The sequence below is a fragment of the Anabrus simplex genome, chromosome 8 (genome assembly GCF_040414725.1).
Source record: "Anabrus simplex isolate iqAnaSimp1 chromosome 8, ASM4041472v1, whole genome shotgun sequence".
Taxonomy (NCBI): domain Eukaryota; kingdom Metazoa; phylum Arthropoda; class Insecta; order Orthoptera; family Tettigoniidae; genus Anabrus; species Anabrus simplex.
In genome coordinates this window covers 219,693,504-219,713,115 of record NC_090272.1, presented here as the reverse complement: position 1 = coordinate 219,713,115, position 19,612 = coordinate 219,693,504, and the positions used below count along the sequence as shown (strand labels likewise).

The window sequence follows — 19,612 nt, the reverse complement described above, 5'->3', positions numbered from 1 at the left end:
TGTTCTGTTTGATTTTTTTTGAAAAAAGTAGACAACTGATAGGAATCTGCCACCTGGGCGACATCTCTAAGTGTAGATCAATGATGGTTGGTTGACTGATTGATTGTTTGGAAATATACAGTTTGATTGAGAACTATTAGAGAGATGGACGTCCAACATCAGTTTAAGGAGAGTTATGATATTTTATCTTGTCAAAATTAAAGTTGTCAGATTTTCGTTTCTGTACTACTGGCAGTTCTGTAGCTAGAAATTTGGAATTTGCAGAGCTGTTGTTGACTTCTTTCAAAGGTTCACTGAACCAGAATTAAGTGCTTCCTATGGTTTGAATAAGGTTCGTGAATTCATCTTACTAAAAGCCATTTATGAAGGGAAGTCGAAATCAGGTTTCGTCTGCATGCTTCAGATGCTTGACTGATACTTCGTTTCTATCTTGTTGATACCCCGTTATGCGCTGCTACGCCTCAGTCAATAAATAAAATGTGTTTTTATATTAATTGCCAACGGCCGTAGCCGTGTTGAAACACCGGATCCCGTGAGATCTCCGAAGTTAAGCAACATTGGGCGTGGTCAGGAGTTGGATGGTTTGCCACGCGCTGTTGGTTGGGGGTAAGGGAATGGAGGAGCGGAAAGGAACTGGCCACCCTACCGCACTTAAACTTCAGCTCAGGAACACCTCTGCGGAGGTTCGGACCTGCCTTCGGGCAGAATAACCCTTACCTTACCTTACCTTGTATTAATTCTAGTTTATGCCATTTTTGTTACCGTTACATTTTTCTTCAGCCGGCCTCGTCGTGTAGGGGTAGCGTGCCTGCCTCTTACGCGGAGGCCCCGGGTTCGATTCCCGGCCAGATGAGGGATTTTTACCTGGATCCGAGGGCTGGTTCGAGGTCCACTCAGCCTATGTGATTAGAATTGAGGAGCTATCTGGCGGTGAGATAGCGGCCCAGGTCTAGAAAGCCAAGAATAACGGCCGAGAGGAATCGTCGCGCTGACCAGGAGACACCTCGTAATCTGCAGGCCTTCCGGCTGAGCAGTGGTCGCTTGGTAGGCTAAGGCCCTTCAAGGGCTGTAGTGCCATGGGGTTAGTTTTGGTTAGTTAACATTTTTCTTCATTATTTCGTGTTGTATTTTATTTATATTTACTTGTAATTTCACTTACAAACCAAAGAAATAATTACTGTAAATATGTTCTATTTTCTAGATTCCTATGCCAATTAATTTGATCAAACTATTTATATATCTGTTTGCTTACATAAACGACGATTTATTTGCAAGATCTTCGTTGCAACGCGAGTGGATGCACAACATTATTTGTTTTTCCATCTGATGCGAAAACGAACAGATTCCTCGGTAATGAGTTACGTAGTTACATGAAAGTACATCTCGATCACGGCATGTTGGGTTGCTATTTCCAAGTAATAGGCAATGAGTTGCGTACCGTAGTTACACGAACCTCCTAGCAAGAAAGGTACCTACTTCATAAAACATGGCGGCGTGTTCCCATCCTCCTATATACAGTATTTCTTACCGGACTATCATGATACAGAGTAAGCCGCTAATCTTAGTGCGGCTTTGTAATTAAAGTAATTACATAAAATTACTCATATGAACATACTACCTATCGGATTTCGTTCAATCCACTTCCTAAACACACTCAGGAGTAATAAGAACAAATTATGAAATTTTCAGCGAAATCGGTCCAGTAGTTTTTGAGTTTATTAATTTCCAAGTTCTTTGAAATCATTTAAGAAGCGACTATATAAACAACTGATAGGGAATCTGCCATTGAGCGACAGCCTGGATGCAGATCAGTGAAGACTGACTGATTCTACACCATCTCTCCGTTGACAGCTTGAAAAATACCTCTTTGTCAAGCTGTTCATTTCCTTACTCCCAAGTCTTGCCAGTACAAAATCTGCAACAATTTCATAACACTGCGCTTTGATCGAAAATCACCCAGAACCAATCGTGCTGCTTTCCTTAGGACTTTTTCCCATTCAGTGGAATCATACTCTAACTGGGGCCTTAACAGTGCCGAGACATATGGTGTTACGGATTTTATTTTTGAATACTTCTTTGTCCTAAAGATCAAATCCCTATCTTTCTCTCCCTTGCTGTAGACTTACCTGGAGTCGCTTAAGTGCGGCCAGTATCCAGTAATCGGGAGATAGTGGGTTCGAATACCACTGTCGGCAGCCCTGAAGATGGTTTTCCGTGGTTTCCCATTTTCACACCAGGCAAATGCTGGGGCTGTACCTTAATTAAGGCCGCGGCCGCTTCCTTCCCATTCCAGGCCTTTCCTATCCCATCGTCGCCATAAGACCCATCTGTGTCGGTGCGACGTAAAGCAAAATAGCAAAAAAAAAAAAAAAAAAAAAAAAGAAAAGAAAAAAAAAGAAAAAGAGACTTACCTGGCGCTCTCCGGTACGATGCAGGGCGTGATGATGGCCAACAGCAGAGGAGCGGATGTGGCAACACACAACATCCTCCAGTCAGCTATGAAGTACGCCAGCCAAGGCAGGATACAGGAGGCCAGAGTGAAGTAGAGAGCTATCGACATGTTCGCCACAAATGTACGCCATTTTGGTCCCACATACTCTAGAACTGAACAGAATGCATACGGTTAATGCCAGCGAATAATAATAATAATAATAATAATAATAATAATAATAATAATAATAATAATAATAATAATAATAATAATAATAATAAAATAAAGACACCACTAACTAAAATAATTCTCAACCTGGCCCTTTCATCTAAAACGAAGAACAGCTGGCTTCGTGAAACTGAAACAGATCTCCAGGAAATCAACATCTCGGAAGTCATTATACAGGGCAGATGTAAATTCAGAACCAAAATCGACAATCACCAGTTTGAAGACAAACTCAACACCAGAGCTACTATAACTTGGACAGAAGAACGAAGGAAGAAGCTCAGCGAGAGGATGAAGATATTTTGGGAGGAGAAGAAGGCCAGCACATCAGCTAAGCTAGTTCAATCGAGCTCCTAAGTAGGACATAACGATGTACGTAAAAAAATACAGACACTTTAGGAGATAGCTGAGAAAACAGGACAGCAGGTCTCCTTCGAAAAGACGAAATTCATAACAAATTGCAAAGCGCGCCTATTCATATCAACATACATAGTGGAAAAATTAGAAGAGTGAACAAATTTAAGTATCTGGGAGAGATCATACAGCCATTTGGACTCGACAAAGAAGCAAACAAAATGAGAGCAAAAAAAAAAAAAAAAAAAAGGAAATAATGGAATTGACATACCAACTGACCAAAGATGTTTACAACAAGAAATCTCTATACATCAATGCAAAAATCAGACACTGCAACGTGGCGATCAAACCAGAGTGCCTGTGCGCTACAGAATGTTTGGCGATGAATAGGAAAAACGAACTTGAAGATATCGGAAAGAAAGAAACAGAAATATTGAAAAAAAAAAAAATCTTACGTGTACGTAAGAAAGATGATAAATGATACGCACATTAAGAAAAGTAATGACCGAGCTCGATAGCTGCAGTCGCTTAAGTGCGGCCTGTATCCAGTATTCGGGAGATAGTAAGTTCGAACCCCACTGTCGGCAGCCCTGAAGATGGTTTTCCGTGGTTTCCCATTTTCACACCAGGCTGTACCTTAATTAAGGCCACGGCCGCTTCCTTCCCACTCCTAGCCCTTCCCTGTCCCATCGTCGCCATAAGACCTATCTGTGTCGGTGCGATGTAAAGCGACTAGCAAAAAAAAAAAAAAGAAAAGTAATGAAGAACTATATAGAAATACTGAGACAATAACGGAAAGAATGGAAAAAAGGATATGTTTTACGGACGCTTAGTAAGAATGAATGACATTAGGTTAAACAATACACTATTCAACCACTTGAACCACTTCAACAACCACCCAAAGACAAAATTCACTTGGGTACTAGAGATACGTAAAAAATATGAAACTCCGAAAAACGTAAAATGAATAACATTATTATTCAAAACATGAAAGAAATCAACATTCAAGAGAAAGACAACAACTCAAAATGTGGAAGGGTTTCCAGGAGTCTTGGGGTAGAAACAATATCTGGAATGAGGAGATGAAAAGACAGCAAGTGAAAGGTTGAAGGAGTGGTGGAGCAAGAAGCTAACATAGTTGTTTGACGTGGTCCTGAGGAGCCCGGTACGGATCGAATAATAACAGGTAGGTCTTATGGCGACGATGATATAGGAAATGGCAGGACTCGGAAGGAAGTGACTTTTCCCTTAATAAAGATACAGCCTGGTGTGAAAATGGGAAATCTTAGGAAACCATATTCAGCGCTGCCATCTCCCAAATATAAGCTCATTGCTACGTAACTCAAACTGCGTGGCTAACTTGATCGGTAAAACCGAAAGTAAACACACTATTTCGTTACACTGATGTTCGAATGTATGTAGCATGATTTTATAGACGTTATCGCGTTAAAAGATCGAGGTGAAATTAACCTACAAAGACGTGTTAAGGCCATAAAAATACGAAATAATAGATGAATTGAGTACTGTTAAGGTTGGCGAGTTTAAAGAGGCTTTGATGAGGACAAACTGCTTACAAACGTCGGCATAATATTTGACGATAGTCCTCCGGCTTCTATCATTAACCTAATCCGAGTCAATGATATGAGATGATAATTTTCTGGATAGAAATCTGCAGTTGGATAATAGAAGGGATTCTTCGCGGCATCGACTTCCTCACGTTACCTATCGTGGTCTCGATCTTGACAATAGGATCAATGAGGTATCCATACACAATATAATTAGGGCAAATAAACAACGATTAAAAATGAATGCTCTTAACGGGGAATATTACGTATAGCAAAGGAATAAAACAAATCATTGCCGCGCAGTCCTTCTGAGTCCATCTTGGTAGGTTCAATCCTGGCTCATTCCGGCGGTATTTGAAGATCCTCAAATACCTCAGCCTCCTGACGATGGATTTAAAGGCACATAAGAGAAACTCTTCGAAATAAAATTATGGCATCTCGGCCTCTCAGAAAACCATGAAAGTATAGTTAGTTGGACATAAAAACAACAGCATTTGTTATTAAACAAGTGTAATTAATTGGAGTCAAAGAGGAAATTAATGGAGTACTTTGTAATTACCTTGAAATATTAGATCAGGTGGCAAGTTTATTTTATTTAACGTATGGCTTTTAGTAAAATAATAAAATAAAATAATTTAACGTATGGTTTTTAGTAGAGCCTCCGTGGCTCAGGAGGCAACGCGCCGGCCTCTCGCAGCTGGGTTCCGTGGTTCAAATCCCGGTCACTCCATGTGAGATTTGTGGTGGACAAAGCTGAGGTGGGACAGGTTTTTCTCCAGGTACTCCGGTTTTCCGTGTCATCTTTCATTCCAGCAACACTCTCCAATATCATTTCATTTCATTAATCATTCATTAATCATTGCGCCAGAGGAGTGCGACAGGTCTCGGCAGCCGGCACAATTCCCATCCTCGCCGCTAGAACTGGGCTTCATTCATTCCATTCCTGGCCCGGTCGAATGACTGGAAACAGGCAGTGGATTTTCATTTTCATATGGCTTTTAGTGCCGGGTGTAACCTAGGACGTGTTTGGCTCGTCTGGTTTAGGTCTTTCTATTTGATTCCCATGGGCGACGTGCACGTCGGGAGGTGTGCTGATATCGAGGTAGGGAGAGGATGAAACCTGGTGCCGGCACATGGCGTACTCCTGTCGAATAACACCAAGAGCTCTGCTCAAGGCTTAACGTCTCGATCCGACGGATGAATCAACATCGCAGTGTCATATGCCCTCGCAGCATATGAACACCACAGGGAAGGTGGGAACTGAATGCAGGCTTTTGGCACACACTCTAGTGATTATCAATTGTATGCCACCAGCTTTCCTACCCTGCCGGCCAACATTATGGTGATGAAATTTTCTCCACCATCGGGATTCGAACCGGCTAACCACGGTGCCAGACCATATAGACTTGACGCCTTAATGATCATGGCCACCGAGCGAGTTGGCCGTGAGGTTAAGGTCACAGAGTTATGAGCTTGCATTCGGGAGATAACGGGTTCGAACGCCACTGTTGGCAGTCATGAAGATGTTTTCCCATGGTTTCCCACTTTCACACCAGGCAAATCCTGGGGCTGTACCTTCATTAAAGCCACTTCCAACCCACTCCTAGCTCTTTCCTCTCCCATCGTCACCATAAGACCATAAAATAAAATTTAGGAACAGCATTTCGTGTTACCTAACTGTGCGGTAGATTTTAGGGACTGGTAATGAAAGGACTATTTTGATAGTTTGATTGATTCAAAAATGAAATCATTTTGGTAGAAATATAGACTCTCGGAATTCAATAAAAGGAGACTGAGGACGGAAATAGAATAACCGCGGCTGAGGATAACCCCACGAATGTTCAGTAAAATTTTCTGCTCGCCGTTCTGCACTGGTGAATGCCGTCCTTGTGCAGATTTCTTTTCCTTCGCAAATGAAGCTTGCTGCATAGATAAATGTCGCGCTCTGTATCTTTCCTTTGACAGAAACCTTAAACAAGGCAAATGCAGGAAGTAGTCTCATTTGACAGCCATGATAGTCAAGATGATCCGCCTTGATGTTTTCCTTTCCTATCTTTTGAAAATCCATTTCGACTGGCTTCTCTGACAACTTCTTCAATGGAGACTGAAAGTGTATCATTTTAGCTTCAAAATTAGATCGTATCTAGAGATTTGTAGCGGTAACTAAACGAAGTAATGCTAACGAGAAGACGCAGGAAATACAATTTCATATAGAATAGCCATAGAGAGTGCTTTTCCGTGGTTTCCCACTTCTCCTCCAGGCAAATATCGGGATGGTACCTAACTTAAGGCCACGGTATCCCTTCCAATCTTCCCATCCCTCCACAAGGCTCCTGTTTAGCATAGCAGGTGAGGCCACTTGGGTGAGGTACTGGTCCTCTTTCCCAGCTGTACCCCAGACCCAATGTCTCACGCTCCAGGAAACTGCCCTTGAGGCTGTAGACGAGGGATCTCTCCCTGAGTCCGAGGAAAAAAAAAACAACCCTGGAGGTTAAATCGATTAAGAAAGAAAGAAAGAAAGAAAGAGAGAAATATTTTTTTGCTATTTGTTTTACATCGCACCGACACAAATAGGTCTTATGGCGACGACGGGATAGGAAAGGCCTAGGAATGGGAAGGAAGTGCCGTGGCATTAATTAAGGTACAGCCCCAGCATTTGACTGGCGTGAAAATGGGAAACCACAGAAAACCATCTTCAGGGCTGCCGACATTGGGGTTCGAACCGACTATCTCCCGGATGCAAGCTCACAGCTGTGCGACTCTAGCCGCACGGCTAACTCGCCCGGTGGAAAAGAAAGGAAGAAGAATCCCCCTGTGGGTGGGGGTGGTAGAATAACACCCATGGCATCCTCTGCCTGTCGTAAAAGTCGACTAAAAGGGGCCCCCATGATTCTTAACTTTGGGTGAGTGGGTTGGCGACTACGGGGACTTTAGCTGAGTTCTGGCATTGCTTCCACTTACTTGTGCCATGCTCCTAACTTTCATCCATCCTATCCAATCTCCCTTAGTCAACACTTGTTGTTTTCTGACCCTGACTGTATCAGGTTGCGAAGCCTAAGGCCCTTCGTGGTCCTTGTCTTTCTTTGATCGATACCTTCATTTTTCGAAGTGTCGGTCTCCTTCAATTTTTCATCTCTGATTAGTGTTAATAGAGGATGGTTGCCTAGTTGTAGTCCCTAATAAAACAATAATCAACACCAGCAAAGAAGGAAAGAAAGATAAAATTTCCACCGAATGCATAGCCTACCTTTACCGTCGTATGTTATGGTTCAAGAAGAAGTAATAAATCGTGCCACGGATTCTAACCATTAGGCCAATCACATCAGTAAAGATGAGCTTCATATGTGTAGCCTTCGTCTGCACGTAAGCAACACCTACAACATGAATAATGTGGACTAGCATATCTACATTAACAGGCGTAATCTATGAACGAGATGGCCTTCGTTGTCATTCTATTACATTTTACTTGAAAGTATGTACCTCTTGTAGTGAATGTAACTTGTATCTTCTTGTTTGAAACCTTCAGTTTGCTCAATGCATTTACTAACAACACAGACAGGCTTTTGATACAACATACAGTTAAACTTTGTTACAACGATATCGGTTTCAGCGACAACTCGTCTATAACGTCATGTTTTCTGTGGTACGGACATATTCCCCATAAAAAAAGGTGTTTTTCAGCCTTGCTTAATACGACAAATATCTACCCGCATACGTCATTTCAACCTCAGTTTGGAATACGATTTTCTAAGAAGCCAAGTATTTTAAGAAATATTTTGTTGAAATCTGGCAACCTGGCTAATTCTTTCCTGCCCCCTTTTGTCATAGACTTAGGGTATGCAAGCAGATTCCCCACAATCAATCAATCAATCAATCAATCAATCAATCAATCAATCAATCAATCAATCAATCAATCAATCAATCAATCAATCAATCAATCAATCAATCAATCAATCAATCAATCAATCAATCAATCAATCAATCAATCAATCAATCAATCAATCAATCAATCAATCAATCAATCAATCAATCAATCAATCAATCAATCAATCAATCAATCAATCAATCAATCAATCAATCCTGATCTGCATTATTTAGGGCAGTCGCCCAGGTGGCAGATTCCCTATCTGTTGTTTTCCTAGCCTTTTCTTAAATGATCTCAAACAAATTGAACATTTATTGAACATCTGCCTTGGCAAGTTATTCCAATCCCTAACTCCCCTACCTATAAACGAATATTTTCCCCAATTTGTCCTCTTCAATTCCAGCTTTATCTTCATATTGTGATCTTTCCTACTTTTAAGGACATCACTCAAACCTATTCGTCTACTGATATCATTCCACGCCATCTCTCCACTGATAGCTCGGAACATACCACTTAGTCAAGCAGCTCGGCTTCTTTATTCCAAGTCTTCCCAGCCCAAACTTTGCAACATTTTTGTAACGCTACTCTTTTGTCGGAAATCACCCAGAACAAATCGAGCTGCTTTGCATTGGATTTTTTTCCAATTCTTGAATCAAGTAATCCTGATGAGTGTCCCATAGACTGGAACCATACTCTAGTTGGGATCTTACCAGAGACTTATACGCCTTCTCCTTTACATCCTTACTATACCCCGTTGTAATTCGCCCGAATTCTCGCGGTATTAAGGGTGCTTGCGTGCGGTCAGTTTCGACTGGAAGTGCACGCATTTTAGCGGAGTATGACTACTAAAAGAAAAGTTTTAGCGTTGGAATGGAATTTAAAAAAGATGACGTATGGCGTGAGTTAATTCCACAGTTCAAACGATTTGGAAGAGCAAGAATAACATTATTGCTGCATTTGAACAGAACAGAATGGTTCGAAAATTAAGGGGCTACGAAAACCTGAACGGAGCGACGTGGCTGAAGCCTAATTAGGTTTATGTTACTGTATTTTTCATTTTCCACCTCACTAGACTGATAATACGAATCTCGGTTACTACAACACTCATTTATAACGACACAATTTTCAGGTCCCTTGGATGTCGTTACAACCGAGTTCTACTGTACATACGTATTTGTTACAAGCTGTTGTGTCTTTCAGTGTTCAGCCTGCAAGTTTCCATATTCCTCTGTCAGCAGCTACCCTTGTAGTCTCGTTTAGTGCCACAACTCCTATAATTAAGTCGTCAAAAATCCAATCAAACAATCACCGCTTTGGCCTCCTTGTATTTCTCTTACTCTCCAAACCTCCGTAATGGTATAGCGGCATGATGTAGCTAGCCTCCTGGGCACTGCAAATTGCTTGCTGCAGTAATTACCACCATCATATTAATCGACGAAGTGAGCTGCTGTGTTGACGATAATGTGTTACATTAATTAACTTTATGTGGGAAAGGAGGAAGTAGGAACCGCATTAACTGGCCTTCGATCTCCTCCTCCACCTTCTTCTTCTTCTTCTTCTTCTTCTTCTTCTTCTTCTTCTTGCCAAAACGAGTCATTTACTCATACCGCTGTGATGGTAACAACTCATTATAGCGAGGACTAATCTAATACCGATCCCGCCAAACAAGTGACCTCTGCAAAGTTTGTATGAGAAGGTTACGTGCGAGTGTCTACCGGCTGGGGTGAGCAGGATTACTGAGGTTAAATCATGGTTCATATCCTTCGAGCATCTATTTCAATGCTCGAAGTTCATATCCTACACATCTTTCTTTGTTTTGGATTCACCACACTGTTGATGTCAGTATGCGGAGGATGGCGATCTCAACCATGTCCCATTTAAGTGCAGTTTCTATGATGCAGTTCCATACCGCTTTTCATCTGAATTGCAACATCTCCTAGTACCGTTCCCGACAAAGTGCTACATTAGTGTTACAAGGACAAAACAATTTAGTACTCAACGCTGAGATGAATTTCTTGAACACTGCTGATTTGAGAAACTGACCTTCTTGTTGACCACATTGTTACCAGCAGGTGGTTTATTCTCCCTCTCTCCTTCAAACATTGGGATACAGTTTTTCTTGTTGTGTACTTGTTGGACGTAAATAATCGCTCTTTTTGTATATACGTTACGTATATCAATATTGTGAAATGAAACTCAAATTGATAACGATTAATTAATTAATTAATTAATTTGCATCTGACGAATCATTTCCGAATTTGGATGGACAAGTGTAGGATTCAGTGGATCGAAAGTGGGAAACTGACTCAGAGCCTATGAAACTACCATGAATGTGATAAGATGAGGCCTCTATGTCTCTCAGTCATGGCCATCCATCAATACTTTACATAACAGCCTACGTGGTTGCTAGGTAACAGTGTTGCCAACTTAGCGGATTTTCCGCTAAATTTGGCGGAATTAGAAGACTGTCGGCGGAGAAATATATCATTTAGCGGACAGCGGATTTTTTGGCGGAATTCTAGATGTATTATAGCGGAATTTAGTGTTTTATCCATTTTACGTTTTTTTAAAATTTTTTATTCCAGTCTGTCTCCGAGCTATTCCGTCACAGTCACATGAGGAAAACATGTTATTTGGATTTGATGTTATGAGATCATGGTATCATAAATTTGTAATGCGTGGGGAAAGGTTATTTATCTCTTCGTTGAAGAATGACGACAGATAATGAAACTGTGAAAGAGTAGTATTTGTATTTTTGCTATGAAGGAAGAACGTTTGAACTGGCCTGTTCTGTGTGTGGGCCTTGAGGTAGGGGATTCACCTAGTTTGCACCCTGCAGTAAAATGCCTACAAGTTTTAGCTCGCCGGCTCGCAAGCAGGGGGTTAATCCCAGTGAAACTCACAGATCAGGTGAGTGCAGACATTTACTTTTACTATTATTATGTCCGGCGCCATGGCTAAATGCTTAGCGTGCTGGCCTTTGGCCACAGGGGTCTCGGGTTCGATTCCCGGCAGGGTCGGGAATTTTAACCATTAGGTATTGGTTAATTTCGCTGGCACGGGGACTGGATGTATGTGTTGTCTTCATCATCATTTCATCCTCATCACGACGCGCAGGTCGTCTACGGGAGTCCATTCAAAAGGCCTGCACCTGGCGAGCCGAACATGTCCTCGGACACTCCCGGCACTAAAAGCCATACGCCATTTCATTATTATTATTATTTATTAATATTGCTCATTTTCATTACTCATTATTTGAGATTGGATTTCTTGGCGTAATTTTAGCGGATTTTCAGTAGTATTCAGCGGATCTTCAAAATATAAGTTGGCAACACTGCTAGGTAACATCGTGTTACACATTATTTTTGTTTCGCTAATGAGAGTATTTCGAAGTTGTAGTGAGGATGTAAAACAGAGGGCGCATGCGCCTGTGATAAGACCACATTTAGAGTAGGGCTCCAGTGTATGGGACTCTCACAAGCACTACCTGATACGAGAATTGAAAAAAATCCAAAGGAAAGCAGCACAATTTGTTCTGGGTGATTTCTGACTAACGAGTAGTGTTACCAATATGTTGCAAACTTTGGGCTGAGAAGACTTGGAAGTAAGGAGACGAGATGCTCGACTATGTGGTATATTTCCAGCTGTTAGTTGTGAGATGGCGTGGAGTGATCTAAGTAGAAAAATAAGTTTGAGTGGTGTTTTTAAAAGTAGGAAAGATCATTATATAAAGATAAAGTTGGAATTCAAGAGGACAGGTGGGGGCAAATATTTATTTATAGGATGAGGAGTAAGAGCCAGGAATAAATCTTCAAGGGAAATGTTCGATAACTGTCCTAGTTCGTTGAAAATATTTAAGAAAAAGCAAAGAAAAGGTAAGCAAGTGATAGGGAATCTGCCACCTGGGCGAGAGCGCTAAGTACAGATTAGTGGTGTTTGGTTCATCGATAATTTTACATGATCCCCAGTCATAAGACATATATTAAAATACTATTATCGGCAAATTTAGGGTCTAAATGGTAAACACTAAAACTGTGAACTTAGAATGAATGACTTTGGATTACACGCAGCGAACGGAAGACAAGAAAGTACCGAACACACCTGTTATTGTTAAAAGAAACCAACAATGAAACTCGCCGTGGTATCGGTGGCCCGCGAGGGAAGTCACTGACACACTGTTCGCTTCTCTCTGGCTGAGAGGTGGTATTTCCTACTGGTGTAACGTCGTACTAACTCATTGAAGGTTTTCGGTGACACGAGGATGGGAAAGGGGCAGGAATGGGAAGATAGCGCCCGTGGCTTTAATTAAGATACAGGCCCAGCATTTGCCTGGTGTGAAAATGGGAAACCACAAAAGACTATCTTCAGGGCTGCCGGTGGTGGGATTCGAACCCATCATCTGCCGAATGCAAGTTCGTAGGTACGTGACCCATTCCGCACGGCCAACTCGCTCGTATTCTCGAGATTTAAAATGTTATTTACCAGCTCCTACAGAGCCAACTGAGATAGAGTCAAGTGCGGGGAAATTCGGGAGTTCCTACTTTAACAGTGACAAGTTTAATGAAAAATGGGTTAGCAATTCCTTCGTTTATTCAATCCAAACCGAATGACAGTCAGTCAGGCAGAGAGACAACACTTTCAAAAGTGATGGATATTCGTCTCCGGATCGAATCACGGATGAAGAGATACTGTATCGAATTCTGTCATATCACGTCCACTCACTTGTTCACCTGTCCCTAGCAAGACAATAGATCGATCGATCGATTCCAAATCGTGGCCAATTAGTTTAATGAACGGTAAATGGTCATGCGGATTTTTGTCTGGACACGATTAGCATCATGCTTCTATCACTCGCGATACATTATGGGAGGCTGTGCAGTGTTCGTGGTCTAGTGTGGCTCCCTAATGCTTCCAGAGTCTTGTGGCGTCCATTACACGCCACCCTCCTCCGTCATCAGGATGAATGGGGGTGCTACACAGTACACGCCATGTAACTCTAATTCAGTTGCTCAGTAGTGGATTAAATAACAGTTGTTCTCATGCAAACAAATTTTTAAAGTATAAAAAATCAAAAACCCTTCGTGCGCAATGTTTGGAGACTGCTGAACAATGTTAGTTCCTCTGTGAGTGCTGAATCAATTTCTAACAATTTCTAAAAGTTCTATGATTGGAGTCAAGAGGGAATTATTATCTCATGTTTCCCCGTAAATCAGTAATTAATACAATCACATTAGCCTGCCAAGAATGCTACTGTCTTTACGATAATTTGCTACATGTACTAACTTAATGAGGGAAAGGTGGAAGCAGGAGACCCATTTCTAGCCTTCGATCTCCTTATTATTACTGCCAAAAGGAGTCATTTACGCACACCGCTGTGATGGTAAAATGTCATTATAGCAACGATAAACCTAATAGCAATCCCTTCAAACAAGTTGACCTCTCAAAGTTTATATTAGAAGGTTATGTGCCAGTATCTGCTGACTGGGGCGAGCAGGACCATCAACGCGATTACTAATGCTTTCTAGATCTATTTTAAGACGGATATGTTTTCAGGCTGGAGGTCTGTCTGTAACCATGGCAACCATCAGCGTCATCTACACGTTGCTATAGGAACGCCAGCTTCGTGAGAACGAGTACCATTTACTACCTGTAATACTTGGTGGAGATATGAATATTGATTTGAAGCGAGCACCTGATCAAGAGTCTCTCTCCTTCATGCGTGATAGGTTCGCCCTCGAATTAAACAAGGACCCAGCCACTTCCACTACGAGGAGTAGTATGTGTGTTCAGTCGCCACGTAAACCACTTAACAACCCAACAGTACTTCTCCTATCACCGTCCATTACTGAGTATAACTAATGTAGCCAAACCTATGTCTGTACATTAACGTGTAAATACATTTTTGTTTAATTCCATAAGTATTGCAGTTTTTCTTCGCGAAAAATCTCTACATTCCTGTATCGATACTCTATTACTGACATTCACACTTCGCACGTGTATCTTTTCTTCGCTACGCGGAAAAACGTAGATTGTGGATATGAAATCGCTCTCTCGTCTCATAAAAATGTTTACAACTTTGTATGCGTTTTCATATAGCTGAGACAATGTTTAAGACGGGTTATGTTCTGAAATTGACATATCTTATGTAACTATTAATGCATCTCAGTGCAATTTTCGCTAAGATCATTGAGTCTAAAGTTACATTACTTACTAACATAGAGGCATTTAGAAACACTATGTTATACATAAAACATCATCGAGGTGTCTCCCATTTTTGTGCATAATTTAAATTGGATTCAGATCAGTCGAAATCATATCTAGCCAGAGTTTTAGCATTGTCAGTATCAAGGAACTGCGTTAAATTTAAAGGATAGAATCAAATGTGGTTCAAATGTCAAGAAAAGTGTACCCATTTGGATCTGTTGGTGGAAATATGACTTCCGAAGTAGAGGATTATAGGAACTATTGCCAAATGAGTGTCGAATACTTTGGCAAGTTACTGGATATGTGACGTCCTTTGTATCAAGGCAGAGTACTAACGTGCAGGCAATTACATCAGTTCAAGAGTCATTCGAAGTGGCACTGAGATATCCACCAAGGGAAAGGGCTTTCTAGAATTTTAAGTTTATCGAATCCTATAAAGTGGAGAGGAAGGAATGAATCCTGTAATTTCAGAAGAGTTTCATATTCCACTATACACCTACGGAGTAACTCTTTGATTATCATGTTGTGACTCGTCTAACTCCGAATCGAACGCTGTGTTGGGAATTTAAAAATGCCGAGTAACAGCAGACGCACATTCCCCACCCATGACAAGCCGGAACATAATACTAATGCAAGCACTCTACTCGTCTGTAATGCTAACGGTACTGTCAATACACATGTTGCAGTATTAAAATATTTGAATTATCTTCTGAATTCACCTTCGTTTCATCATTCCGTTCCATACAACGATTTGTATTATTGATGGGGTTTGAATAAGAGGGAATAATCTCGAATTTCTCCTTAAAATATATCATCACAATCAAAATTTTCCGACCGGTAGGCTGTTGAGTATCAACATAATAGAATATAAGGTTTGGAGTGGTATAATTCACTCAGGAGGTACAGTCACTAAAATACATTTAAAATGAGCGCATTGTTAAGTTCCCCGCAGGAACAAATTTCTCAGAAACAATTGAACCTGTAGATACAGTGTGTCCCATTCCCAGCGGGGCCGGCAGTCGACATGCACATGCACGCTCCGGGCGGTGAATTCATAACCTCATGCTGACTCACTGCATAGCCACGAGGCGGTCAGTTACTCGAGTTTGTGTGTCGTGGGAAGCCGTGAGGTGATACGTTTGTCGTAGGAGTATGTGTGGTTGAATTGCAGGAGAATTAATAGATTATTTACATTATTACACTGTTGAAATGCCAGTGAAATTCACACTGGAGCAAAGAGTTTTTATGTGTGACACATGTGTAACAATCGAGTCATGTAGAGAGGTGTGTAGGCAATTTCAGAATAGATTACCATGGGTTCTAGTTCCAGGTAGAGAAGCAGTTAGATGTCTCGTAAATAAATTAAGAACAACGAGATCATTTAGTGCTGTAATCCCTAAGCCGAAACAAAGGGTTCTATTGGAAGAAAAAATCGACGATTTTTGCACATCATTCACACGATCTCCCACTAAATCCGTACGACGTGTTGCAAAACAATTCGATATCTGAAAATCCTCAGTACATAGGGCTGCTAAAATATTGAAATTAAAACCTTACAGAGTGACTATTGTCCACCAATTACGCAACAGGAACTTACGCGTGTGAATAACAATGTCTTTAGAAGAACCAAGAATGTTTGAATGCTGAAGGACACCACTTTCAACACTGCCTGTAAAAACGTTAGTACTGACGATAAAAGCTACTGGATGCATAAATGAATAATACATTTAATACTGTAATGTATGTAATAGAATACGCGGCAGGTTATGAATATACCGCTCGGAACATGCACGTTGTCTTCCGGCCTTGCTGGGAGTGGGACTGTATAATGTTTCTTGTGGGTATCCACAGGTTTTTATTATCTAAATGGGAGGTGAATTATATGTTGATAATAATTAAGTCTGATAGTATATGAAATGCGAGGAACATACTATACAATGCGCTCATATTTTTTGAGTGACTCTTCATCATCACAATTTTTCCTTCTGGTGGACTGTTGAGTGTAAACATAATAGATATAAGGTTCACAGTGGTATAACTCACCCAGGATGTACATCATAGTGAAGCAGTTGTCAAACGCCAGTCCAACCAGGAAACGACATATACAAAACTGCCAGAAATTGGTCACGAAGCAAGTGGCGACGCCGGCGGCGAAGCCAATCGCGTTCGTTCCGACGAGCGCTGGAATACGACCATACCGATCAGCCACCCAGCCGAATATCAGGCCGCCCAAGATGGCGCCGCAGAAGAAGACGGCAGTGGCGACTGAAGGTAGCGCTGAGTTGTCACATACCCACTCGTACTGAAAGTCAGAGAAGAGAGGTAGGCTATACACATTTGAACCTCAAACCGGGTTTACACCGGACATATTAATTCATGTTACCAACAATGCTTGTGAATTTGTTATCAACAGTGCCCGCATGTTTAGACCGTCATAGATTAGAATGCACACTAATTTGGCAACCAGAAAATTTCATCTAGTCTGCTCTTCCGAAATGTAGTGAGAGTAACAACATAACCTGTACGAGTTCTAATAGACGGGCCCCTAATGTTTATATAAACCTCAAAGCAGAATTGTTGTCCGGGCTAGCCTATACTAGTTATTGTTTCAGTAAGTTCGCATTCTGACCTAAGAAAAGGGAATAACTCACAGTTTTTTTTCCACATGGGGCTGGAATGCTACCGAAGTTTTCAAGGACAAATACATAACTCCATTTTGTGTTTTCTAGCATAGAGATATTCCTCGCAAACAAACTTTACGTGTCACAATCGTGTTGTCATTATTTTCAGGGCCAACGAATTAAAAATATTGATTAAAATTGGAGAATGGAAATTCCTTAACCCCTCCACCGTCACATCTTTATTCCAGCTCGATTCTTGATCGCGTAGTACACGATCATCTAAATCTCAACCAGTAACCACAAGCAGCTGCTGCGAGTAAATGAAAGACTGCGCATCGTATAGGCCTACCCCTGGCTCGACGCCTTGCGAGTTCTAGGGCTCGAAAGTTGCCAAGCACTCGATGCGATGTATCTCGATTACTAAAATGTAACGATTACAATTTTTTTTTCAAGAAGTAAGTTACGAGCCTCCGCGCCTCAGACGGCATCGCACCGGCCTTTCACCGCTGGTTCCGTGGTTCAAATCCCGGGCACTCCATGTGAGATTAGTGCTGGACAAAATGGAGGCGGGACAGGTTTTTCTGCGGGTACTCCTGTTTTCCCTGTCATCTTTCATTCCACCAACACTCTCCAATATCATTTCATCTTCCAGTCATTAATCATTGCTCCAGAGGAGTGCGACAAGCTTCGGTAGCCGACACAATTCCTATCCTCGCCGCTAGATGGAGGCTTCATTCATTCCATTCCAGACCCGGTCGAATGACTGGGAACAGGCTGAGGATTTTCAATTTCAAGTAAATTAAGCGTAACAATGCCATTTTCTGAAAAGTAACGATTACATGTAAAAATTATTTAAAAAGTACTCGTTACAAGTAATTACTTTTACTGAATTACTTTCCAAATCTGGTCCTCCTTACTCTCAACTGGGGTTGCATATACTAGAGATCTTTAGTGTGACACCACGGAAAACAGTGCGACGCTCAAGTGTCTGGGAAGTAAGCAGCCAAAACTTATCACCGCAGACTTATGTTCACAATATTTTTATTGGTACCCACTAATACTCGTATAGTATACGAAACACAATATGGAAGCTGTGTTTCAATATTTGTGTCATACGGATGACGTAGCCGGCCAATCGAAGTTCCTGTTTTGATAATCATTTCCGTAATGCTCAAGAAGAAAATTATCTTCTCAGTTAAAGCGTAATAATTGTTTTAACGATGAACCTTAATTGTTAATTCTCAAGTCTTCTTATCACTAATGGTCAGTAAATGGATGACTTTATCCGAGAGAGTCAAGTGTTGTAGATAACATTGAGAGGAGTTAAAGCACAGTACTGGCTTGTAGCCATTTTGCGATGACCCTTTTTGACGGATGAATCATGCTGTGCAGTAGTACGCTGCACACCGCAGACTTCACTAGTGCGGTTAATTGGTTAGTTGTTGTTCTTCACTTCTAAAGATTGCTGGTTCGATCCAAGTTGATGTAGGTGGTTTTTGAGAGTGATTTTGAAATTTGATAAAGAGTCGTATCTTCCGAAACGTTCAAAAACAAACAAACAAACAAACAAACAAACAAGCAAGCAAGCAAGCAAGCAAGCAAGCAAGCAAGCAAACAAACAAAAAGAAGTATAGAACTTGCAGGCTGAGGCAATAATAATAATAATAATAATAATAATAATAATAATAATAATAATAATAATAATAATAATAATAATAATAATAATAATAGAATTCTCTGGAAGATCTTAGGTCCGGTAAAGGAAGATGAAGAATTCCGTAGACGGCACAACTCCGAGCTCTACGAACATATAGAGAGGCTCGCTGATTGTGCTAGGAAAAAGAGAGTAGCTCCCTATGGCCATATAATAAGACTGCGTCCCAAAAGACTGACCAATCACGTGTTCATCTTCTGTCAGAACAAGATGATTCGTACCACTTGGCTGACAGAAAGTGAGGACACTGAAGAACTGGGAATATCAGATCTTCAAGATACACGGTATATACGACATACCCTGGAAGAAGTCTGTGGAAACCAGGAAAACTCCGGAAGAAAGGTGGCCCCTGGACAGACAAAAGAAAGGAGTTACACCGGCAATAAATGAGAGAATATTGGGTATAGATCAAAGCCCAAGCAACAGTTCAACAAGCGTGGTCCAAAGTAGGCCCATCCGAACCAATAATAATAATAATAATAATAATAATAATAATAATAATAATAATAATAATAATAATAATAATAATAATAATAATAATAATACAGCAAAATAGAGAAAATTACCGACACAATCAGAAAAAGACGGGCACGATTTTACGGTCATCTGAAAAGAATGGACGGAAGAAAGTTA

General features: G+C 41.0%; 1 protein-coding gene across 1 annotated transcript in view; it reads right to left on the bottom strand.

The window, feature by feature from the left end:
• Window positions 1-19,612, bottom strand: part of LOC136879376 (organic cation transporter protein-like) — a 122,875-nt gene that overhangs the window by 21,299 nt on the left and 81,964 nt on the right. The window contains exons 3-4 of the mRNA XM_068229098.1: window positions 16,688-16,946; window positions 2,412-2,604 (exon numbers count right to left, since the gene is read on the bottom strand). Of these exons, the coding sequence (XP_068085199.1) occupies window positions 2,412-2,604; window positions 16,688-16,946 (452 nt within the window). The remainder of the gene's footprint in view (window positions 1-2,411; window positions 2,605-16,687; window positions 16,947-19,612) is intronic.